This window comes from Mastigoproctus giganteus, chromosome 5 (genome assembly GCF_048544385.1).
Source record: "Mastigoproctus giganteus isolate SK-2022 chromosome 5, ASM4854438v1, whole genome shotgun sequence".
In the NCBI taxonomy this organism is placed as follows: domain Eukaryota; kingdom Metazoa; phylum Arthropoda; class Arachnida; order Uropygi; family Thelyphonidae; genus Mastigoproctus; species Mastigoproctus giganteus.
This window is the reverse complement of record NC_143579.1, coordinates 66,687,760-66,714,952: the sequence shown is the minus strand read 5'-3', so window position 1 is coordinate 66,714,952 and position 27,193 is coordinate 66,687,760. Positions and strand designations below refer to the sequence as shown.

General features: G+C 39.0%; 1 protein-coding gene across 2 annotated transcripts in view; it reads right to left on the bottom strand.

Moving 5' to 3' along the window:
* The window catches only part of prtp (thioredoxin domain-containing protein pretaporter), a 150,764-nt gene extending 124,926 nt beyond the window's left edge, over positions 1-25,838 (bottom strand). For both annotated transcript variants that reach the window (XM_090373271.1, XM_090373270.1), the window contains exon 1: positions 25,311-25,838. In XM_090373271.1, the coding sequence (XP_090229397.1) occupies positions 25,311-25,477 (167 nt within the window). In that variant the 5' untranslated portion in view covers positions 25,478-25,838. The remainder of the gene's footprint in view (positions 1-25,310) is intronic.
* Between the last annotated feature and the right edge of the window lie 1,355 nt (positions 25,839-27,193).

Here is a 27,193-nt window from a genome sequence, read left to right as displayed (position 1 = left end):
AAAGAGCTTAAAAGCAGCTTAAAGAAAATTAGGATAAGGAGGCTTTGGAAGATTACGGATAATGGTGTGGTATTGGAGATGCAAACAGAAAAGGAGCTACAAGAGGTAAAGGAATGCGAGAGCATTAAATGACTGGGCGTGATTCTCTCTCTCTCGACTCCAAAAGAGCCAGGGCGAAAAATAATATTGTATGTGGAAAAAATGATCAACAAGGAAGATCTGTTAGAAGACTTATACAACAAAAATTTACTAAATATGAACATCTCTAGGGAGGAAGTGAAGATGGAGATATTTGTCCATTTTTGTAATATTAATAAAGCAAAACCAGGAAATAATTGGGTCCTCCAGGTGTCAAGGCGTATTAGAAGTCATTTGTTACTGCATGGTAGGATTTTCATTGGCTTCATGTCATATAAGTTCAATGACCTTCATTCAGTTACTTTGTGCTACAATTGTCAGGGATTTGGTCATAGAGCCAGAACATGTTATCACACAGACCCTGTTTGCAGTCACTGTGCAGGTATAGGACACTCCTACATATTCTGTGCTCATCAGCGAGAACAACCGATCTGTTCCAATTGTAAGGCAGAAAATAGAGCTGCAAATCATTCTGTAAGGAGTAAACAGTGTCCAGAATATTTGAATGCACTTAAGTTGGTCAAAGAAAGAGCACGGCAATTTGATAATGTTAATGGCAGATATTGATAATCACTTAATTCTTAATCAGTACAATGCAAAATCGAATGGTAACCTACGTATACTACAGATTAATGCTCAGAGATCAAAATCGGTGGCTGATAAAGTTAGACTAGTGTGCAGCAGAGAGAATATTGATATAGCCTGCATACAGGAACCATACTTAGTGAAAGGTCGGCCTACAGGATATCCACTTTCAGCACGTGTACTCAGTGCAGATGAACCAGACTTAAGAGCTGCAATTGTAGTGTTTAATAAGAACATAGTTATTACTGTTATAAATTTGTTGTGCTCTTCACAGATGGTGTGCATAGGGGTAAAGTCAGATATTGCATCATTCTATCTATGTTGTATGTATTGTCATCACTCAACAGACATTAATTTCTACATCAGGTACATGGAACTGGTTCAAAATCGCTTGGGTAGTAATTCAGTAATATTTGTGATGGATTCTAACGCAAGATCAGCATTGTAGTTTGATAGAATTACAAATGATCGTGGTCGTCAACTAGATGAATTCTTGGCTTATTGTGGATTGTTTATACAAAATCTACCAAGTTCTGATAGTACTTTCTTCACTGTTAATGGAGAACCAAATATTGACTTGACAATTTGTAACATAAAGGCAGCTGGTATCGTGGACGATTGGCGATTAAGAGCAGACTGGGTCTGCTCTGATCATCGGGCCATTGTATTTTCTGTCAGGGACATAACAAAACTAGCTCCATCTCAGGAACAGTTACAACGATTTGCTATGGAAAATGTAAAGTGGAATAGGTTTGACGAATATATTCATGTCCGACTTGGGAATCTGGGTATTTGGGCATTCAGTCAGACGTCTGGAGAGAATGCAGTGGAGTTACTTCAGCGCTCTTTCTTTGAGGCTTCCAGCACATCTATGAAGAAAAAGAACTGTAATAGGATTCCAGTTAAATGGAGGTCTGGTGAGTTGAAGCAAGTTCATAAAGTGCGGAAAAGGTACCAAAGAAGTAAGCGTAACAATGGGGAAGAGGAAGTTAATGTACTTAAAGTAGAGTATCAGAGGATACGGAGTGCATATGTGCATATGATATCTAAATCAAAATTAACAGCCTGGAGAACGTTGGTTAGAACAGTGGGCAATGAGAACCCATGAGGAATTGTATATAAGCTGTGTACTGGCAAGACTAAAATATATAATGGAGATACAGCATACTCTATTGGAGGTGTTGACCAGGAAAGTACGAGTTGGAGAGAAAGTGTGTCTGCAATTTTGGATCTTCTGATTGGAGATACTATCTGTGAGCAAGATGATGAGGAACAGATGTTCGTGAAAAGACAATCGTGCTTACTCTGAGGTACATGACGAGGATCCCTTTAGCCTGATTGGACTCTGTGATGCAGTACAACGCATGAGGAACAATAAATGCCCAGGGATGGACCTCATTGAAGGAGAGGTCATTAAACGGGATCATCGACTGATACCAGGGATCCTTCTTGAAGCTTTTAATAGCTGCCTGCGTGACGGGGCCTTTCCATCACCAGGGAAGGATGCCCTATTAAAGCTAATACTGAAGGGGCCATCTAGGCCAAAGAATGATTCACGATCTTATCGACCTATTGCCCTCCTCCCTGGATTAGGAACGGTGTTTGAAAGGATGCTGGCGAGATGGATTACTGACTATACTGAAAAAAACTTAGGCTGGTCTGGCAGACAATATGGTTTTACTCCAGGTTGTGGAACAGAAGATGCGCTTCGGGCATTGCGAAACTATATATTAGGCTTGAACAGTAAGTATGTCCTTAGAATCTTTATTGACTTTGAGGGAGCTTTTGACTCCATTCAATGGACCAGCGTACTTATGATGTTGAGACTTGCAGGCTGTTCAGCTAAGATCTTTAGGGTGGTAAAGGACTACTTCACGCACCGTACAGACTTAAGTCGTCGGTTGAGTCTATTGTACGAGAGGTGACCGCGGGATGCCCACAAGGATCGGTTTTTGGACCACTAAAACGGAACCTAGTTTTGGAGGACTGGTTGCATAGGGACTTCGAGCATACAGAGATAGTGGCATATGCCGATGATTTTGTGTTGCTTATTGAAGGAAATACATGGATGCAACTAGAAACCAGGTCACAGCAGGTTTTGTTTGAACTTAATAACTGGTGTAGGTTACATAAACTGACTTATCAGGAACCAAAAAAAGGACAATGGTCTTTAAGGATCAATTTTTGAGAAGACCCCCCGTTGTTAGAATGAATGAGTCAAGCCTAAAATTGGCAAGGCAATTAAAATATCTAGGCATTATGTTTGACTGATTTTTGACTTTCAACTCACATGTTACTTATCTATCAGAAAAGGTGAGGAAATTTATTGGGATGATTACTCGAATCACTAGGAGTTGGCTGGGGAATAAAAGGTAAGGCGCTGAACTTGTTATATGAATGTGTATTTATCCCCATGGTAACGTATGGTGCACCAATTTGGTTTGAACGTGTAAGTGGAAAAGTATTTACTAGAAAGCTCAGTGCCATTCAAAGAGTAATGCTCCTTAGGAGGTGCATGGCATGCAGAACTGTGTCGACTCCAGCTTTGCAGATTGGGACTGGAAAATTGCCTACTGATCTGCATTTATTGTATTGTGCATTGGCTTACTTCATCCACCGTGGCATTCACAGTTCTTTTCTGAATATACAGGTGGACATTTTGGCAGATCGCAGGAAGGAAAGGACAAGAATCTGGGATGCTTTAGTAAAAGTCTGGCAAGAGCATTGGAGTGTTTGTGATAAAGGGCATATTACACAAAAATTTTTCCCAGATTTAAGAAATGCAGCCTCGATAAAATTCAAATGGTTTGCCCCAAACTTACAAGCCATGTTTTTATTAACTGGTCATGGTTCAATTAATGCAAAGTTGCATGATTTAGGAATTAATGAAAGATCTAGTTGCCATTGTGGCAAAAAAGAATCATGGGAACATATTATGTAAAACTGTGAGGAGTACTGTGATCTACGAATTGAATTGGTATCTTGGGTTAGTAATCTCAATCTTATGGCAGAAGGTTGCCAGACAATTCTAGTTGATAAACAGGAGAACTTTGTGGCTTTCCAAGTCTTTGCAACTGCAATATTTCTTAGGTGGAAGACTTCTACATCTGGAAGCCTGGGATTTGTAATACGGTATGGTGTATGCCGAATTAGCTAGAATTCTGTGAAAAATCGTGGAGGCTTGAGTCTGCTATATCCACTGCAACTCCAGCTCCTTGTGCTCAATTACTTAAATTTCTGTGAAATTGTGGAGGCGTGAGTCTGCTATATCCGCTGCAACTCCAGCTGCTTGTGCTGGTATTACTCTTCTCAGCAGCCCCTAGCGCTGCTGGCTTTCAAACAGATGCAGATCTTTCCAATGAAGTTTGGACTTTGTCTGAAATTTAATTATATGCATATTTTATTTTTTATGTAATCTGATTATTTTTCAATTTGTTCATATCAATCTTTTTTGGTCGTGGCAAGTTTTTTCCTCCCTGTACTTGGGCAAACAGGAGAGGGGGTATATAAGAGTACTGCTAAATTATGTGGAACTGACAGCAGGGTTGCCATTGGTTGGCTGGGACCGCTTTAAGTAATAAATATCAATATCAATGCACCAGCCAAAAAAAAATTCCCGAGTTACTCTGAGAGAGAGAGAGAGAATCAGAAGTAGAAAGGAATCACCAAGAAAGAGAAGAATGATGATATCCAGCTCAGGACCCTTGGCGTGCCAAGCCCATACTCACCAGATGTCAGCCCCCCCCCCCCGGGGTTAATATGTTACTCATTGCTGTAGATTTATTTTATTTTGTTTATTATTATTTTTTTTATCTATTCTTTGTCTGCACAGGTAGCACAGTGATATCGCCACGATCCTTCAACCACACCGGGTGGAAAAGACCAGAGTTCGAATCCCGTCAATAACGCGAGGAACTTTAATGGGCTTTTTTCACTCCATGGCTGAGTTAGTTGGTCTCAGGCATAGATCATCATCATCATCATCAGCCATTTTCAATCCACTGCAGGATGAAGGCCTCTCCAGCAACTTTCCAGTTCCTTTTGTTTTGAGCACTGGCCATCCATTTACTACCCAAAAACTCATGAATTTCATCTATCCATCTCCGCCTTTGTCTTCCAGGTTTTCTTCTAGCTCCTCTTGGGTACCATGCTGTTATTTTCTTAGTCCATCTGTCATCATGTCTTCGAGCTATGTTTGTTTGTTGTTTGTTTGTTATTTGGTTTTTAGGAGCATTAGCAACTAAGGCCATATTGCTCCGGGATATGCGGTGGTCATTTCCTGACCTTTCCGCATCTTCTGTATTTGGTGGTGACGGGCTCGAACCCCGGTCTAATCAAGAAGCGTGTGCTATGCACTGCTGCTCCTTCCCACCTGGCTACGGAGGCGCCCCTTCGAGCTATGTATCCTGCCCAAGACCATTTTAGTTCTTTAGTTTTGATAAGAATGTCCTTTACTTGAGTTTGCTGCCTAATCCATGTGTTTCTCTTCTTATCTAACAGTCTGATTCCCAATATAATTCGTTCCATTCTTCGCTGTGTACTTCTCAGCTTCTCTTCCATTCTTTTGGTGAGTGCCCAAGTTTCACTTCCATAAGTCATGGTGGGGAGTATACATTGGTTTATTATTTTACGTTTCAGACAAACTGGGATATTGCTCTTCAGTATGTGACTATATTTCCTGAATGCTATCCATCCAAAATTTATCCTTCTCTTGACTTCCAGCCATTTATCATTATTACAGCTAATAACTTGTCCCAGATAAGTATATGACTCCACCTTTTCAATTACTGCTCCTTCAATCATTAGTTCCCTTTCTGTGGCATACTTGTTCAATCATTACTTTTGTTTTAGCCATATTCATCTTTAGTCCAAAATCCTTACTAACTGTGCATAACTGATTAATATTTTCCTCTAATTCTTTGGGATCGTGGCTTATGACCACAATGTCTTCTATCGTAAATGGTTTAGGTACTCTCTGTTCACACTGACTCCTTTCTGCGACCAGTCTAATCTTCTGAAAGCTTCCTCAAGGGCAGCAGTAAACAGCTTGGGAGATATTGTGTCTCCTTGTCGAACTCCTTTCTCGATTTTAAATTTCCTACTGTCTTTGTCTAGTCTAATAAAGGAGGTAGCACTCTCATATATTTTCTTCAAAATCATAATATATGGGGTATCTATGAGTTGTCTTTCCAGTGCCCGAAACATTGCCTTATGCTGTATGGAGTCAAATGCGAGATAGAGAGAAAGAAAGATAATCTTTAATGCCCTTCACAGCCAAAAAGCCAGGGGTTTACATTTTTACAGCCTCCCTAAACTTCCAGGAAACTCGAACAATTATTTACAAAAACAAGTAATTTTACAAATGAAAACATATTTTGATACAAAGGAGAGAACTACTTATGAGAGTTAAGTTTGATTGAGCTGACTTAACATCGAGATAAGAGCACCAGCTCAATCAGACAGGAACAGATGCAAGGTACACATCAGTCATTGCTGATTAGTCCTACTAGTCATAAGTTTTTTTCCGGTAAGTCCGTACAACAGCGAATTTCTTCAGGTTGGCGTCAAGTAGCAGTAGCAGTGGCATTTAATGCAAGAAAGCAAGTGTATGAGCTTATGCAGCATCACCCAAAAAAAAAAAAATCACACCATTCCCTCCAAATGCCTGTCCAGTTCCTCCTTAAATTTATTCAACCTATCAACTTCCACAACGACAGATGGAAGTTTGTTCCAGCAATTAACCACCCGCTGGCTAAAGGCAAATTTCCGCACATCTAATCTACATCTGTCTTTTCTTAATTTGAATTTATGCCCCCTTAGGTTCGTAATCTGAACAAGTGGAAGGATCACATCAGAATTCAGCATGCTCAACCCATTCAAGGCCTTATACACCTCAATCAGATCACCGCGCAGGTGCCTAGTCTCCAGCCACTGCAATTTGTAGAACTTAAGCCTCTCTTGGTAGGAGGATCCCTTCATTCCCCTCACCAATCTTGTTGCCCTTCTCTGTACACGCTCAAGTAAATCTACATCCTTCCTAAAATGAGGCCTCCAGACCTGTACGCAGTACTCAAGGCGTGGCCTGACTATTGCCTTATACAGAGGGATAATCACCTCCTTTTCCCTGCTAGCAAAATTCCTATATATCATTGACAAAACCCCATGACCTGCCCTGTCTGCCTGTCTGCATTGCTCAGAAAACTTCATATCTGACTGCACAATTACTCCCAGGTCTTTTTCATTTTCTACCACCTTAAGTGTAGTACCACACAGTTGGTACGTTTCTCTGGGGTTACTTCTACCTATATGCAGTACTTTGCATTTGTCAAGGTTAAACTTCAGTTGCCACTTCTTAGCCCATCTGCTCAAATTATCTAGATCCTGTTGCAGTAGCACCCTGCCAACCTTTGTATCATCTGCAAACTTCAATATTAAGCCTGATATACCTTCATCAATATCATTGAAAAATATACAAAACAACAGTGGACATAACACCGAACCCTGTGGGACTCCACTAATAACATTAATCCGAGAAGAGCAGCACCCATTGATTACCACCCTCTGTCTTCTCCCACTTAACCATCCTTTTATCCATTGTAGCAACTTACCCTTAATACCATTCTGCTCCAATTTGTACAATAGTCTTCCATGCGCAACAGTGTCAAAAGCTTTCCTGAAATCCAAATATATGATATCAAAATTATTTTTTGCATCCAGTTCCTTTGTAACCACATCATAATATCCTATCAAATTTGTCAGACAAGACTTTCCCTTAACAAACCCATGCTGTGTCTGAATTATTGCTGCAGTCTTGTCTAGATGATCTTGCAATGCATCTTTAACCAGTGACTCCATTATTTTACCCGGAACAGAAGTTAAACTAACTGGTCTGTAATTACTCGTGTCACCCTTCGATCCCCCTTTGTGAATTGGGGATACATTTGCACATCTCCAATCCGTGGGAACCTCTCCTGAGTCCAAGGATGCTCTCATAATTATTGCTAAGGGTTTGCTTAGTTGCTTTGCCGCCTCCTTTAATATAACTGGATAGATCCCATCCACCCCAGGTGCTTTTCTTATGTTTAACTTCAACAATTTCTCCTCCACTTTGCTTTCAGTTATTACAAAATCATTAAGTATCCTGCTACAATTTGATAACCTTCTGCCATTTTCAAACCTTAATAATTCCTCATGTGTGAATGTAGATGCAAAATACTTATTCGGTTTGTTTGCTATCTGAGCAGGATCATCAACAGTCGAACCATCGATGTTAAGTGGACCAATCAGATTCATCCCCTTCCTTTTAGAGTTTATATAAGTAAAGAAATCCTTGCTGTTTTTCTTAGCATCTTTTGCCAAGGATTTCTCGTAATCTGCCTTCGCCTGCCTAACCTCCTTTGTCACCTGATTACAGACTAGCAATATCTGCCATAGGCTTCTGAGTCGCTTGATAATTTATATGATCCCATGCATTTTTCTTCTCTATTACGAGTCTCATTAGTTCATTAGATAACCATTTAGGCCTAAACCTTGAACAATATTTCTTAATACGTATGAAACTTTTAGTAGCTTCCACGATTAATTCCTTGAATGCTTCCCACTTAGAATTTACTGTTGGTAACAACATCAGTTTATCCCATTGCACAGAATTTAAAAACTGTCGGAGACACTGTACTCACCTTTACGGAAGCAAAAACCCTTTCCTTTACCCCTGATGGTAATTAAATCTTTAAGTAAATCCCACATCAGTACACTGTGATCACTGCCACTTAATGGTTCCTTTATCTGCAAATTCTTAATACACGAATGATCACTGCTGATAACTAGATCAAGAGTATTACTTTCTCTGGTTGCCTCTTGAACATGCTGCTGCAGAAAACAGTCATCCAATAAATCCAGAAAAGTCTGACTAGTGTGTGAGTGACCAACCCACAAGTTCCAGTAAATATCTGGGAAGTTAAAATCCCCCATTATAAGACATTCCGATTTACTAGCCCACTCTATTTCTCTGTACAATTGTTCATTGTACTCATTCGAGTCATTAGGGCTATAATACACTCCTACTCTTATTTTTGCTTTCGCAGTGCTTATGTCACACCAAACTGACTCAACAGTGCACTGTTCATCTATATCAACTGGATGCACTTCTTTTGATTTTATGTTTTTCTTAATTAACAGCATAACACCTCCTCCCTTTCTATCCTGTCTATCCTTTCTGTACACATTGTACTCCCCAAATTCCAGTTCAGCATTCCTTATATCTATGTGACACCGTGTCTCTGCTATCCCAACAATATCCGCCTTTGATGTCTTGACCAACACTTCAAATTCATCAAATTTATTTACTATACTTCTAGCATCTTGCATGTATGCAAGCATACATGCTCCTACTCCTATTCTTAGTTACCCTAACACATCCCATATACCCACCTATTTCAGGATGACTGCCATCCGTTCCTGAAATCCCCAACACCCCACGCTCCAGGTCGCTACTTATTCTAATAGAAGTTGTGCAAGAATCACCTTCACCTCTGCCTACGGCTACTGTTAAACTATTAGTCCTTGTATCCCCCCAAGCTAGCAGTTTTCCGACCCATCTAACACTGCCTCGATAGCATCAACAAATATTCTTGCACCCTTTCTATTTAGGTGTATCCCATCCCTATAGAAGCAGTCTCTCCTGTTAACAAGTACAGTCCAGGCTGGAAAAAAACCCCTTGAGCCTTGCACAATCTTTCCAGGGCCGAATTGATCGACAAGGCTCTCATCATATACTCCCTTCTATCGTGTCGGGGCAGAATTGCAGATACTTTCAAATTCAACCCTAATTCTCGGCTTTTGTTCAACAGTGACCTGTACTTGTTAAATAATTCTGCCGGTCTCCTACTCCTAATATCATTAGTGCCAACGTGTACAACTATATCACCTTTTGTGCCCTTAAAAGATGATATCCACTCTACAACGTCATCAACCTTTGCCCCTGGCAGACATACCCTAGTCCTGTTCCACCTATCCTTTTTACAAAGCATGTTTCCCGTTTCCCTGACAATAGAGTCTCCAACAACTACTAGTTCCTGAGGGACCAGCGCATTCTGCCTTGGGGGTTGCCGCTGTGTTGCGCGATGACCAAGTGCAAGCTCTGGCGTTGATGTGGGCAGCTGAGAGCCTGATGGGCCCCTCAATTTAGATCTTTCGAGGGCATCCACCCTGTCCTTCAAATTCTCATATAGGCCCATAACAATGCTGAGTTGTCGCCTGATTTCCTTACACTCCTTACATCTCGCACACACAAAGACATCCCCCATGGCAATGTCATGTTCCGTTCCAGAGAGTTCGGCAAACATTTCACAAGTTGCACATTTTTTTAGGCTGTGATGTGTTGGAGAATCGCCCCCCTCAGTTCTCCCCTGAGTCACAGCACTCCTGTCACTTTGAGCCAGCTTGCTCTTTCGGTTGATTCTCATCAAGTATTCTTTCTTATCTGTTAGTAATGACCCTTGTGAACAACTTGTAGATATGGGATAACAAGCTAATTGGTCTATAATTTCCAATTTCTGATTTATCTCCTTTCTTATGCAGCAAAACTATGATTGCATTATTCCACTGCTTAGGCATCACACCTTTTTTAATGCACTTTGTGAAGAGCCTTGCCAGTTTTTGTGTTATGTCTCTTCCTCCCAATTTTAACAACTCTACAGTAACTTCATCTTCTCCCGGGGCTTTCTGATTCTTTATTTTCTTCAATGCATGTTCTACCTCATCAGGAAGAATATCGGGTATGTTGTATGTGTATGTGTTGCTACTTTGCAATCCATCTTCCCCACTGCTGGCATCATTCCCTTGCTCCTTGTATAATTCTCTATAGTAGTCTTCTGCTATTTGAATTATGCCTTCTCTGCTGTTTATAAGTACACCATCGCTATTCTTCAGTTTCAGTATCATTTGTCTTTCTGTATTACTGCTCATGGCTGCTGATTTAAATCCTTTTGTTTTTCCTTAATGCTTGTTCTACTTTTCTCGTGTTAAATCTTCTTATGTCCTCTCTGAGTCTCTTTCTAATGGCTTTGCATAACTCAGTATACTCAATTTTCTCCTTGTCAGTGTTTTTCTTGCTCTTCATTTGTCGTCTTCGGTTCATGACAAGTGTTTCTTGACTAATTTCTATATATATATTTTTAAGCGTCAATATTATCTTCGAGTTTCTTTATATAAGTTCCGTATCAAGTTATATATTAATTATGTTACGTTCGTAAAATCTATGTCGTTATATGTATTTAATTAAAAGTACAATTTAATTGACAATGAAGTTCAACAAGATTAATAAATTTACTGATTAACTGATAATATTATATACTATACTAAGCTAACGCTATCTAGTTAGGGATATAACGTATCATATAACAACCGATATGAAGTTTTCTGAGCAGTGCAGACAGTCTGCAAGAGTAGCTCAAAGGGTCTTGTCAATGATATACAAGAATTTTTCTAGCGGGGACAAGGAGGTGATTATCCCCTTATATAAGGCAATGGTCAGGCCATACCTTGAGTACTGTATACAGGTCTGGAGGCCTCATTTTAAGAAGGATGTAGAGCTGTTGGAGCGAGTACAGAGAAGGGCAACAAGATTAATGAATGAAACAAAGGGTTGCACTTACGAAGAAAGGCTTAAATTTCGCAAATTCCAGTGTCTGGAGACTAGGCACCTGCAAGGTTATCTAATTGAGGTGTATAAAGCCTTGAATGGTTTGAGCATGATCAATGCTGATGGAATTCTTCCATTTGCTCAGAATAATCATTTGAGAGGGCATAAATTCAAACTGAGGAAAGACAGGTGTAGGATAGAGGTGCGGAAGTTTGCCTTTAGCCAGCAGGTAGTTGGTTGGAACAGACTTCCATTCTTTGTTGTGGAAGTTGATAGCCTAAATAAATTTAAGGCTGAGCTGGACAGGTATTTGGAACGAATGGAGCAGTGAAATAGGAGCAGTTTTTTTTTTTTTTTTTTTGGCTGATACTGCATAAGCTTGCTTTCTTGCATCATATGCCTCTACTAATGCTAATGATCGCCGACCTCCAATAGGAGATGGCATCGAAAGAAGTACAGTGTGATTTCTTAAACAATAAATAATAATAATAATTTAAAATTTGGCCACCAGGGGTGCATGCAAAATGATTAATTTAGAAAAATAAAAAAAAGTAAAATCTTCACAAACCTTTATCAATGACCAAATCTCCATGTGTCCACCATCATGGTTGTCAGATGGACTAATGAGACATGTGGCAGAGAAGAAAAATGCATGGGATACATACAAATTAATGGGTGACATGGAAGCCTATGATAGATATAAGTTGGTCTGTAACCAAGTCACAAAGGAGATTAGGCAGGCAAAGGCAGACTACGAAAAATCCTTGGCAAAGGATGCAAAGAAAAACAGAAAGGAGTTCTTTACATACTTGAACTCGAGAAGGAAAGGGATGAATCAGATTGGTCCACTGGATATTGATGGTTCAACAGTTGAGGATCCTGCTCAGGTGGCTAACAATCTAAACGAGTATTTTGCATCTACATTCACGCATGAGGAGTTATTCAGAAAGGAGAATGATGTAGGTAAAGTAAACATTGGCAGTGAGCTGGATGATTTTGTAATAACTGAGAGGAAAGTGGAGGAGAGATTGTTGAGGATAAACATAAAAAAGGCACCTGGGGTGGATGGGATCTATCCAGTTATATTAAAGGAGGCAGCAAAGGAAGTATGCAAACCCCTAGCCATAATTATGAGAACTTCTTTGGACTCAGGGGAGGTACCCATAGACTGGAGATGTGCAAATGTAACCCCAATTCACAAAGGAGGATCAAAGGCTGACACAAGTAATTATAGACCTGTTAGTTTAACTTCTGTTCCAGGTAAATTAATGGAGGCACTGGTTAAAGAAGCACTGCAGGATCATCTAGACAAGAATTCAGTTATAGCTCAGACGCAGCATGGTTTTGTTAAGGGCAGGTCTTGCCTGACCAATTTGATTGGATACTATGATGTAGTCACAAAAGAACTGGATGCAGGGAATAACTTTGATATTATATATTTGGATCTTAGAAAGGCTTTTGATACTGTTGCACATGGAAGACTGCTGCACAAATTGGAGCAGTGTGGCATTGGAGGCAAATTGCTGCTATGGATAAGGGGATGGTTGAGTGGCAGAAGACAGAGAGTGGTAATCAATGGACACTGCTCAACGTGGACTAATGTTATTAGTGGAGTTCCTCAAGGTTCAGTGTTGGGTCCATTGTTGTTTTCGGTGTTTATGAATGATATTGATGATGGGATATCAAGTTTAATGTCTAAGTTTGCAGATGATACAAAGGTTGGCAGGGTCATTAAGGACACTACTGACGCTATGCTGCTGCAACAGGATCTGGAAAGGTTGAACAGATGGGCTGAGAGGTGGCAAATGAAGTTTAACATTGACAAATGTAAAGTACTACATATGGGTAACAGTAACCCCAGAGCAATGTATCAACTCTGCGGTACTACACTGACAGTGGTGGAGAATGAAAAGGACCTGAGGGTAATTGTGCAGGCAGATATGAAGTTCTCTGAGCAGTGCAGACGAGCTGCAAGAGTAGCTCATGGTGTCTTGTCAATGATATACAGGAATTTTTCTAGCAGGGATAAGGAGGTGATTATTCCCTTGTATAAGGCAATGGTTAGGCCACATCTTGAGTACTGTATACAGGTCTGGAGGCCTCATTTCAAGAAGGATGTAGAGCTGCTGGAACGGGTACAGAGAAGGGCAACAAGATTAGTAAATGGAACAAAGGGTTGCTCTTACGAAGAAAGGCTTAAGTTTTGCAAATTACAGAGTCTGGAGACTAGGCACCGGCGAGGTGATCTGATAGAGGTGTATAAGGCTTTGAATGGTTTGAGCATGCTCAATGCCAATGGGATTCTTCATCTTTCTCAGAATAATCACCTCAGAGGGCATAAATTCAAATTGAGGAAGGACGGATGTCGGATAGATGTGCGGAAATTTGCCTTTGGCCAGCGGGTGGTTGGTTGGTGGAACCGACTTCCATCACTTGTTGTTGAAGTTGATAGCCTAAACAAATTTAAAGCTCAACTGGACAGGTATTTCGAACGAACGGAGGGGTGAAATGGGAGAGGTTTTTTTTTTTTTTTTTTTTTTTTGGCTGATGCTGAATAAGCTTGCTCTCTTGCATCATATGCCTCTACTAATGCTAATGCTAATCATTTTCTAATAAGCAATAAGACCAAGCATTGTGTTCTCTTCAGCTGCCTTCAAAATTTCAAATGGAATATTCATTATCTCCTGATGGATTATATCCTTCAAATTTGAAAGATTTGAAGGGAAATCTCTGTAAATTGATATCCCCACAACCAAAAGTCTGCTGGAGTTAGATCAGGAAATCCTGCAAGCCAGGATTGAGTAAAATGGCAACTAATAATTCACTCTTCAATGATGGCTTCTGGTGGAAACCATTTTATGTCGTCTACAGGACATAGAACCATCCTGCATAAAAATCATGCTTCCACATAAAACCCATGTTCATTAATCTCTGGGATAATTTTGATGCACAATAGGCTAAAACTGCATGTTGATAATTATGCATGCCTCAAAATTTCCTTGAATAATAATAACATGTCACATAAATCTACATGATACTGCAACCTTTAATGATGCACTAATTCTTCAAAGTGCATACAAGGGCTTCTTCTAGCCCAAATTTGACAATTTGTGCTTATCACAAATCCATGAAGGAGAAAGTGCACTTCATCTGTCCATAGGATATTAAATAACTGTTCTGGATTCTGCACAACCTTGCCAATCCTCCACCAGGAAAAATCACAAGAGCTCTGATAGCTTTCCACTTTCAGTTGATTCACATGTTTGATTTTATAGGGAAACAAGTGGACACCTACCTTTAAGGCTTTGCATACTGTGCTCCAGGAGATACCAGTTGTGTGGATATCTATTTACAGAGATTTCCCTTCAACTTTTTCAAATTTTAAGGATATAATCCATCAGGAGGTAATGAATATTCCATTTGAAAGTTTGAAGGCAGCTGAAGATATATGGAAAGCATACATCCTTAGATGCATATTTATATTTAGATATAAATCTATATCTAAATCAATATGCTTATTAGACACAGATTTATATCTATAGATATATGACAAATATCCATCTAAAGACAATTTCAACAAATTTGTTGTTTTGTTTCCTCAATTCTTTGAATTACTTGTAATGCTGATGTACAACCACGTCTAATCTTAAAAGTTAGGTAGTCTTCTTCAAATTACCTTAAAATATTTAATATAGCTTCAAGGGGGCCTTGAGACATTTTTCTGTTTTTGATATGGTATAAGGGCTAGAATAACACTATTACCATTCTTGTAAAAGGTTTAATTAAAAGTGCTTCATCTTTAGCCAACATCTTCAGTCTTGCCTGGATTTGATTACTTAAGTTAGTGCTACAGCACTAACATGCTTTTTATCTCAAGAAAGCTTCATGCTTTTTATCTCAAGAAAGAATAAGATCACAAAAAGAAAACACTGAAATTTTCCAATTGCACAGTCATTCATAAAAGATAATTACTTTACTGGAATGAATAAAGTTGGTTAGCCCCTAGCTGAAAATTTTCAAAATAAATTTTTTTAAATAAAAATTTCTCATATACTGGTTACAATGCAAAAACTGATTTTTTTATATTACTGCCTATAGTTCAAGATACTAATTTTTACAAGTGGGAAAGACCTTCATAACCATTCTGTGTGTGTGTGTGTGTGTGTGTGTGTGTGTGTGTGTGTGTTTATAAGATATATTCTGCTGCCATTTGTGAAAACTAATGAAATATAAAATATTTCATTAGTTCTCTGTTAATATGATATATTAACAGAACAGAGAAATTAATCCTAATAACTGTAACAAGACAACAATATACAATAATACAAACATAATTCAGTGATATTAGTTGTTTCTATTGCTTTTGTGCAATGCTAATTTGCCCTGGTTTTCACAATTTTCCCTTCAGGTTTCATACAGTCTACTCCATATTCACTTATTCATATTAAATACTGTATAACCATATATATAGTGAGAGAGAGAGCGCACAGTGGTATAACATTCCAAAATAGTGAAAATTTCAAATAACTTTTTTGTAGGAAATTTGATAGGGATTGATTCTTCACATTAGCTCTGAGGACCTTGGTAGTTAACATGCAAATTTCAAGACTGGCTGATTAATGTGGAAGGAGTCAAACAAACAAATACAACTTGCTCATATATATATATATGTGTGTGTGTGTGTGTGTGTGTGTGTGTGTGTATATACATATATATATATATATATATACATATATATATACACACACACGTAAAAAAAAAATAAAGTGAGAGATCTAGAGAATGATAGAAGGTAACAAAAAAAAAAAAAAAAAAATGTATAATAGATAAATTGTTGGTGACTCTATTGTCAGGGAAACGGGGAACATGCTTTGTAAAAAAGATAGGTGGAACAGGACCAGGGTATGTGTGCCAGGGGCAAAGGTTGATGACGTTGTAGAGCGAATATCATCTTTTAAGGGCACAAAAGGTGATATAGTTGTACACGTTGGCACTAATAATATTAAGAGTAGGAGACCGGCAGAATTACTTAACAAGTACAGGTCACTGTTGAACAAAAGCCGAGAATTAGGGTTGAATTTGAAAGTGTCTGCAATTCTACCCAGACACAATAGGAGGGAGTATATGATGAGAGCCTTGTCGATCAATTCGGCCCTGGAAAGATTGTGCAAGGCTCAATGGGTAGAATTTTTTTCAGCCTGGACTGTACTTGTTAACAGGAGAGATTGCTTCTACAGGGATGGGATACACTTAAATAGAAAGGGTGCAAGAATATTTGCTGATGCTATCGAGGCAGTGTTAGGTGGGTCGGAAAACTGCTAGCTTGGGGGGAGACAAAGACCAATAGATTGACAGTAGCCACTGGCAGAGGTGAAAGAGATTCTTCCACTGCTTCTATTAGAATGAGCAGAAGCCTGAAAAACAAGATGCATGGTATTTCAGAGACTGCTGGGAGCCATTGCGGTACAAATAAACACATGGGTTGTGTTAGGGTAGCTAAGAATAGAAACAGGTGCAGGTATACTTGCGTGTACACCAATGCTAGGAGTTTAGTAAATAAATTTGATGAATTTGAGGTATTGCTCAAAACATCAAAGGCAGATATTGTTGGGATATCAGAGACGTGGTGTCACACAGATATAAGGGATGCAGAACTGCAATTTGGGGAGTACAACGTCTACAGAAAGGATAGACAGGATAGGAAGGGGGGAGGGGTTATGCTATTAGTTAAGAAACACATAAAAACCAAGGAAGTGAAGCCAGTCGACATCGCTGGACAGTGCAGTGTTGAGTCAGTTTGGTGTGACATAAGCATTGGGAGATCAAAATTGAGAGTAGGAGTGTGCTATAGGCCTAATGACTCTGAAGAGTATAATAAGGAACTGTACAGGGAAATAGAGTGGGCTAGTAAATCAGAGAGTCTTATAATGGGAGATTTTAATTTCCCAGATATTGACTGGAATTTGGGGGCTGGTTACTCACACACTAGCAGGGCTTTTGTGGATTTATTGGATGATTGTTTTCTACATCAGCATGTTCAGGAGGGAACTAGAGGGAGTAATACTCTTGATTTGATTATCAGCAGTGATTCTTCATGCATTAAGAATCTGCAGATAAATGAACCACTAGGAGGCAGTGATCACAGTGTGCTGAAGTGGGATTTACTGAAAGAGGTAACTACCATTAGGGGTAAAGGGAAGGGTTATTGCTTCCGTAAAGGCGACTACGATGGACTGAGACAGTATTTAAAATCTATACAGTGGGACCAACTGATGATGTTACCAACAGCAAATTCAAAATGGGAAGCATTCAAAGAACGTATCTTGGAAGCTACTAGGCTTTACATACCAACTAAGAAATATTGTTCAAGGTTTAGGCCAAAATGGATGTCAGATGAACTAATGAGGCATATGGCAGAGAAGAAAAATGCATGGGATACTTACAAATTAACACATGACACAGAAGCCTATGATAGATACAAGTTGATATGCAACCAAGTTACAAAGGAGGTTAGGCAGGCGAAGGCAGATTACGAGAAATCCTTGGCAAGGGATGCAAAGAAAAACAGCAAAGAGTTCTTTACTTATGTAAACTCTAGAAGGAAGGGGATGAATCAGATTGGTCCACTTGATATTGATGGGTCAACTGTTGATGATCCTGCTCAGGTAGCTAACAAACTAAATGAATATTTTGCATCGACATTCACACATGAGGAGTTATTCAGCAAGGGGAATGCCAGAGGTGTATTCAACTCTAGCAGTAAGCTACAGAATCTTGAAATAACTGGGAGTAAAGTGGAGGAGAAACTGTTGAAGATACACACAAGAAAGGCACCCGGGGTGGATGGGATCTATCCAGTTATATTAAAGGAGGCAGCAAAGGAAGTAAGCAAACCCTTAGCCTTAATTATGACAGCTTCCTTGGACTCAGGGGAGGTACCCATGGACTGGAGATGTGCAAATGTGACCCCAATTCACAAAGGAGGATCAAAGGCTGACACAAATAACTATAGACCTGTGAGCTTAACTTCTGTTCCAGGAAAATTAATGGAGGCACTGGTTAAAGAAGCACTGCAGGATCATTTAGACAAGACTTCAGTTATAGCTCAGACACAGCATGGTTTTGTTAAGGGGAAGTCTTGCCTGACCAACTTGATTGGATACTATGATGCAGTCACAAAAGAACTGGATGCAGGGAATAACTTTGATATTATATACTTGGATCTTAGAAAGGCTTTTGATACTGTTGCACATGGAAGACTGCTACACAAATTGGAGCAGTGTGACATTGGAGGCAAATTGCTGCTATGGATAAAGGGGTGGTTGAGTGGGAGAAGACAGAGAGTGGTAATCAATGGACACTGCTCATCGTGGACTAATGTTATTAGTGGAGTCCCTCAGGGCTCAGTGTTGGGTCCATTATTGTTTTCTGTATTTATAAATGATATTGATGATGGTATATCAAGCTTAATGTCCAAGTTTGCAGATGATACAAAGGTTGGCAGGGTTGTCAAGGACACTACTGACACTACACTGCTGCAACAGGATCTGGAAAGGTTGAGCAGATGGGCTGAGAGGTGGCAAATGAAGTTTAACATTGACAAATGTAAAGTACTACACATGGGAAACAGCAACCCCAGAGCAACGTATCAACTCTGTGGTACTACACTGACAGTGGTAGAGAATGAAAGGGACTTGGGGGTGATTGTGCAGGCAGATATGAAGTTCTCTGAGCAGTGCAGACGGGCTGCAAGGGTAGCTCATGGAGTATTGTCAATGATATACAGGAATTTTTCCAGCAGGGATAAGGAGGTGATTATTCCATTGTACAAGGCAATGGTCAGGCCACACCTAGAGTACTGTATACAGGTCTGGAGGCCTCATTTCAAGGATGTAGAGCTGCTGGAACGAGTACAGAGAAGGGCAACAAGATTAGTGAATGGAACAAAGGGGTGCTCTTACGAAGAAAGGCTTAAGTTTTGCAAATTACAGTGTCTGGAGACTAGGCACCAGCGAGGTGATCTGATAGAGGTGTATAAAGCCTTGAATGGTTTGAGCATGCTCAATGCTGATGGGATTCTTCCTCTAGCTCAGAAAAATCACCTGAGAGGGCATAAATTCAAATTGAGGAAAGACAGATGTAGGATAGACGTGCGGAAATTTGCCTTTAGCCAGCGGGTGGTTGGTTGGTGGAACAGACTGCCATCCCTTGTGGTGGAGGTTGATAGCCTAAATAAGTTTAAGGCTCAGCTGGACAGGTATTTTGAACGAACAGAGGGGTGAAGTGGAAGTGGGTTTTTTTTTTTTTTTTTTTTTGGCTGATGCTGCATAAGCTTGCTTTCTTGCATCAAATGCCTCTACTAATGCTAATGCTAATTACAAAAATAATAAAATAAGGATGTTGCCCCACAACTTACAAAACCAGCCTCTCAAAACCAGGTGTTAACCGCCAGGATTGTAAGCAAATAAGCAATATGGGTTGCTATGAGAAGCAGTTTTGTAAGTTGTGTGGCAACAACCTTATTTTGTCAATTTTGTAATAATTTTATCATTTTTTGTAATTGCAGTATTTATCTTCTATTATACATATTTTTTTGTTACCTTCTATCACTCTCTAGTTCCCTCACTTTTTTTCTTTTTTTTTCAATTTACTAGCCATGCTCTGCATAGGTTTAGCAATTGCTGCCTTTAACTGCACTAGACTACTTCCTCTTTTTTCCATTTTTCTGTACCTGTTTCCACTTTCTTGTTATTCTATTCAACACACACATATATACATAAGTATATATATATATATACACACACACACACACACACACACGTATATACAAATTTTGTGTGTATATATATATATATATATATATATATATATACACACATGTATATATAATATATAATATACATATGTATATATAATAATTTATTTTTTTAAGCTAGAAGTAATAAAACAAGAGACAAGGTGCAAACAGATGCAAATGTAAAGGGCACAAAATGCCAAAACTAGTAGGAAATAAAAAAAATTAAGGTGGAAGATAGGAAAAGAATGTGAAGAACCTAAAAGATGCATTGATTATCCAAAATTAAAGAATACCTGAGGAGATGCCAGGATTGGCATTAGTTGAGGCATATGATACAAGAAAGCAGCATCAGCAAAAAAAAAAAAAAAAAAAACCCTTCCCATTTCACCCCAAAATGAGGTAAAATGGGAAGGGTTTTTTTTTCTCTGTCTCTCCAAATGTTTGTCTAGTTCAGCCTTAAATTTATTAAGCTATCAACTTCCACAACAACAGATGGAAGTCTGTTCCAGCAATCAACTACCCGCTGGTTAAAAGCAAACTTTGGCACATCTATTTTACAGCTGTCTTTCCTCAATTTCAATCGTTGCCCCCTCAGGTTCTTCATTTGAGCAAGTGGAAGTATCTTTGCAACATTGAGCCTGCTCAAACCATTCAAAGCCTTATACACCTCAATCAGATCACCTCGCAGGTGCCTAGTCTCCAGGCTCGGCACTAGGCACCTCGCAGGTGCCTAGTGCCTAGTCTTCTGCAACTTACAGAACTTAACCCTTTCTTCGTAAGAGCACCCCTTTGTTCTTCTCACTAAATCTTGTTGCCTTTCTCTGTACTTGTTCTAGCAACTCTACACCCTTCCTAAAATGAGGCCTCCAGACCTGAACACAGTACTCAAGGTGTGGTCTGACACACCTTGAGCCTTATACAAAGCCTTATAAAAAGGGATAATTACCTCCTTGTCTCTGCTAGCAAAATTCCTATATATCATTGACAAAACTCCATGACCTTCTCTGGCAGCCCATCTGCACTGCTCAGAGAACTTCATATCTGATTGCACAATTATCCCCCAGGTCTTTTTCATTCTTGACCTACATGAGTGTAGTACCACACAGTTGGTATGTTTCTCTACAGTTACTAGATAAATAACTTTGCATTTGTCAATGTTAAACTTCAGTTGCCACTTCTCAGCCCATCTGCCTAACTTTTCTAGATCCTGTTGCAGTAGCATACTGTCTTTACTGTAATTAACAACCCTGCCAACCTTCATATCATCTGCAAACTTTGACATTAAGCCTAATATACCTTCATCTATATCACTGATAAATACAGAAAACAACAATGGGTCCAGCACCGAACCCCAGGGGACTTCACTAATAACATTATTCTACATAGAGCAGTGTCCATTTATTACCACTCTCTGCCGTCTCCCACTCAACCATCCCTTTATCCATTGCAGCAACTTACCCTTAATGCCATAACGCTCCAATTTGTACAGCAGTCTTCCACGTGCAACAGTATCAAAAGCTTTCCTGAAATCCAAGTATATGATATCAAAATTATTTTTTGCATCCAGTTCCTTTGTGACAACATCATAGTATCCAATCAAATTGGCCAGACAAGACTTCCCCTTAACAAACCCATGCTGTGTCTGACCAATTACTGCAGTCTTGTCTAGGTGATCCTGTATCACCTCTTTAACCAGTGACTCCATTATTTTCCCAGGTACAGAAGTTAAACAGGTCTATAATTGTGTCCCCCATTGCATCCCTTTGTGAACTGGGGATACATTTGCACATCTCCAGTCCATGGAGACCTCCCCTGAATCTAAGGATGCTCTCTAACTATGGCTAAGGGTTTGCTCACTTCCGTTGCTACCTCCTTCAATATAACTGGATATATTCCATCTGCCCCAGGTGCCTTTTTTATGTTTAACTTCAACAATTTTTCCTCCACTTTGTTCTCAGTTATTACAAAATCATTAAGCACCCTGTTATGATTTGATAACCTTGTGTCATTTTCAAACCTAGATAACTCCTCATGTGTGAATGTAGATGAAAAATACTCATTCAGTTTGTTTGCTATCTGAGAAGGATCATCAATAGTCGAACGATCTATGTTAAGTGGACCAATCTGATTCATCCCCTTCCTTCTAGAGTTTACATCAGTAACGGAACTCTTTGCTGTTTTTCTCTGCATCTTTTGCCAAAGATTTCACGTAATCTGCCTTCGTCTGCCTAACCTCCTTAGTGACTTAATTACAGACTAGTTTACATCTGCCGTAGGCTTCTGTGTCGCCTGATCATTTATATGCATCCCATGCATTTTTATTCTCTGCCACGAGCCTCATTAATTCATCTGACATCCATTTAGCCCTGAAACTTGAACAGCATTTCTTAGTTGGTATGAAAAGTCTAGTAGCCTCCAAGATTCTAAGTCCCTGAACACTTCCCATTTAGAATTCACAGTTGGTAACATCATCAGTTGATCCCACTGTATAGAATTTAAAAACTGTCTGAGACCACTGTAGTCACCTTTACGAAAGTAAAAACCTTTCCCCTTACCCCTGATGGTAGTTACATCTTTAAATAAATCCCACATCAGTACACTGTGATCGCTGTCACCTAGTGGTTCCTTTATCTGCAAATTCTTAATGCATGAATAATCACTGCTGATAATCAGATCAAGAGTATTACTCCCTCTGGTTGCCCCTCAAACACGTTGCTGTAGAAAACAATCCTCTAATAAATCCACAAGTCTTGCTAGCGTGTGAGTGACCAACTCAAGTTCCAATCAATATCTGGAAAGTTAAAATCCCCCATTACAAGACATTCTGATTTACTGGCCCACTATTTCTCTGCACAACTGTTCATTGTACTCATCAGAGTCATTAAGCCTATAACAGACTCCTACTCTCATTTTTCTTTTCCCAGTGTTTGTCACACCAAACAGACTCAACATTGCACTGTCCACCCATGTCAACTGGATTGTGCAATGTGTGACAATATAATTTTATATAAGTATTTATTTATTTCTATATAGTATTTAATGTGTGTTAATTTTTTTTTTCACCTTTTTGTTGCTATACCTACTCTCATCTTTCCTTTTTCTTAGCAGCTATTATTTATCTAACATTATATACAAACTTTCTGTCTACCAGTGGCCGTTGTTCGTAAAATTTTTTCCACATACAAGAATACCATATTTCTGTACAAAAGGATTTGAATATGCAATGTAACACTGTACTAGCACAATTATAGATAACCTTTGCAACTAGTACAGGGAAAGCTGTCAAAAGTTGCTGACAATTTAAAGAATAATTAACAACCAGAACTAGCCCACATTGCTTCAAAACGATTTGGATCAGTTGCATACATAGTCTGAAAAATGGCAACTTAATGTTTCTAAATTAAATTTTTTGAGACTGGGAGACAGGGTTTGATTTGGGGTGTTTTCTGTCCATCCAAAATGGAGGCAATATTGACCTAACAGAAACAGAAATCCAGGAGTTAATCAGAAGCTAAAAGGAGGACAGTGGTTCAGGATGAAAAAGAATTAAGGGGTTATGACACAATCAGAAAATAAAATAAAATTTGCCATGCAGTGTAAAGAGGAAAATGGGAATTTAAGTGAAATATATTAATAACTACCACAAAGATGACTGAAGGAATCTGTTGTACTTTGATAAATAAAAAGTACAAAAAAAATAAATAAATAAATGTTAGAAGTGAGGAACAGGTGACGTGGGAAGTGCTGATTCTTTTTTTTTTTTTTTTTTTTTTTGTTCTTGCTGATGGTGTATAAGTTTGCTTTCTTGTATCATTTGCCACTTCTGATACTAATAATAAAAAAAAAAGAATATACTGAATTTCAAAACATTTGGAATTTCATATTCAAAATCTGGAAGTTGCACATAAAAAAACAAAGCATCTTCTACAGAAGGTTCAGAGAAAGGCAAACAGATTACTGCTGCTCTCCAATCAATGTCCACATGAGGAACTGCTTAGAAACATGAAGTTTGTCAACCAAGTACATTGGCGAGACCAGGCATAAAGAGATATAAGGTCCACAAGGGTATTAGTAAAATTTCTTACTGAAAAATATATTTTCATTGATAGGAAAGACAACAATCAGGAAATACAAATATAATACAAATTCTCAAAGAGTAACAAATGGCTGCATCTCATGAACCTCATGAACTTTGGGCAGTGTGTTAAAAAATTATTGGAATAAGTTATCTGCCAAGGTGGTAAGAGTTTGGTAAGGTCCAACTGGAAACATTTCTACATAAACTGTTTTGTTTGAGTTATAAACAGAACAATTTCTTTATATTCCTATATCCCCAAAGTGAAAACTGGTTTCATCTTTGCTATTACTGCTCCTTATTTTATTGTCTAGGGCAAGGGTGTTAGCAAAAAGTAAAGATCCTGCTTTTATATTTAGAAAGAGAAAAGAAACAGCATTGAAAAATTGCTCTTTACAGATAACACAGAAGCAAAAAAACTAAAATTTGATTTGTGGGTGACAACTGATAAAAAAAAAAATTAATTTAAAAAAATATCAAATTAACGGGTTGGGGAGAAGAGATTTGGAGACAAACACTTCTTAACATTCCAGGCAAAACAATCGAAATGACAAGGCTCAAAATTTTGGGGAAGGGCCCTGGGTTTCCTCTTTCTCTGCCCCCACACATGAATACACCCCAACAGCTGGACTTATGTCTATTTACTATTTCATGGGACTGTTTTAGACTTGTTTTCAATGGTAATGGTCAACTATATATAACCTGTGATATACAGCTGAACATAAATAAATACATTGCAAACTCTAACCAAACATGGATAATTCTAGCCCAAACTACACCCACTACCCTTGTGCCCTTCAGCCATGCCAAACTAACCGCCCAGCGATCGCTTGCCGCTGGCACCAATGCCGGTGGGGGAAGAAGGGGAAAGTTCTACGGGACCGGTAAGTGGTTTTTCATTGTTAACAAGTAGAGAAGCCATTTCAAAAATTTCGTGGGGGCGGCAGATGTAATTTCGTTACTATGTCGGAATAACCTTCTAGAGACAAACTAATAATCAGAGAAAAATATACAATTATACATTTATGAAAATATTCAAACAACGTTGTATCAACAATGCGAATTTTACTCACCACGGGGCAAAAAACTTAACGAAGTGGGGCTTCTTCCCAATTTCTTCTCTAAATGTACTTTCATCATACGGGTGGGCATTATCTACATACAAATCACTAGCAAGATTTCCAACTGACAAAACAAAAATACATCCTAAACGTAAATAGACCAATTTCGTCATAATCATTTCTAAAAATCAACCATACAACTGATCACGGCACAACACGAGCACGTTACCAATTAACAGATTCACGAAGCAATAACTGAACTCCACCCACATGGCTATAAGCGATGTGCTGTTCGTGAACGAATCGATTCATAGCCGATTTGTACCATGAATAACGAAATTCGACTCCTAGCTTATTAAAAAAATTAGACTTAAGAGAATCCGACTTTTGACAATCGGTACACGGATCACAAGAGGCGAATTGATACAATAGTATGCTTAGAGGGAAAACCTGCCCTCTAACAGAGAGAGAAAAATACAAGGGGCTCAAGGTCACTTCCATGTTCGTTTCACAAATATACGTGGTCTCACGTGCAATTTCAATTATTATTATTATTATTATTATTATTAGCCAAATGGTACAAGGAAGCCTGAGGCTTATGCTGCTGCACCAGCGAAAAAAAAAAAAAAAAAAAAAAATTCCCCGAGTTACCCCCTGAGAGAGAGAGAGAGAGAGAGCGAGAGAGAAAAGTATAAAGGAATCACCAAGAAAGAGAAGAATGATGATATCCAGCTCAGAACCCTGGGTTTGCCAAGCCCATACTCACCAGATGTGAGCCCCGGGGTTAAATGATCGCCATTTCTACCTACACTCTACCAAGCAAACATAGTAGTAGTAATGGCATCTGATGGAAGAAAGCAAGTGTATGAGCTTATGCAGCATCACCCAAATAATAATAATAATAAAATAAATAAATAAAAATCACACCATCCCTCCAAATGCCTGCCCAGTTCCTCCTTAAATTTATTTAACCTATCAACTTATCAAACCTATCAAATGAGCAGAAGTCTGAAAAACAAGATGCAGGATATTTCAGAGACTGCTGGTAGTCATTGCGGTACAAGTAAACACATGGGTTGTGTTAGGGTAGCTAAGAATAGAAACAGGTGCATGTATACCTGCGTGTACACCAATGCTAGGAGTTTGGTAAATAAATTTGATGAATTTGAGGTATTGCTCAAAACATCAAAGGCAGATATTGTTGGGATATCAGAGACGTGGTGTCACACAGATATAAGTAATGCGGAACTGGAATTTGGGGAATACAATGTGTATAGAAAGGATAGACAGGACAGGAGGGGAGGAGGGGTTATGCTATTAATTAAGAAACACATAAAGTCCAAGGAAGTGAAGCCAGTCGACATCGATGGACAGGGCAGTGTCGAGTCAGTTTGGTGTGACATAAGCATAGGGAAATCAAAATTGAGAGTAGGAGTGTGCTATAGGCCTAATGACTCTGATGAGTATAATAAGATATTGTACAGGGAAATAGAGTGGGCCAGTAAATCAGAGAGTCTTATAATGGGGGACTTTAATTTCCCAGATATTGACTGGAATTTGTGGGTTGGTCACTCGCACACTAGCAAGGCTTTTGTGGATTTATTGGATGATTGTTTTCTACATCAGCATGTTCGTGAGGCAACAAGAGGGAGCAATACTCTTGATCTGATTATCAGTAGTGATTCTTCATGCATTAAGAACCTGCAGATAAATGAACCACTAGGTGGCAGTGATCACAGTGTGTTGAAGTGGGATTTACTCAAGGAGGTAACTACCATCAGAGGTAAAGGGAAGGGTTTTTGTTTTCGTAAAGGCGACTATGATGGTCTGAGACAGTATTTAAATTCTATACAGTGGGACCAACTGATGATGTTACCAACAGCAAACTCAAAATG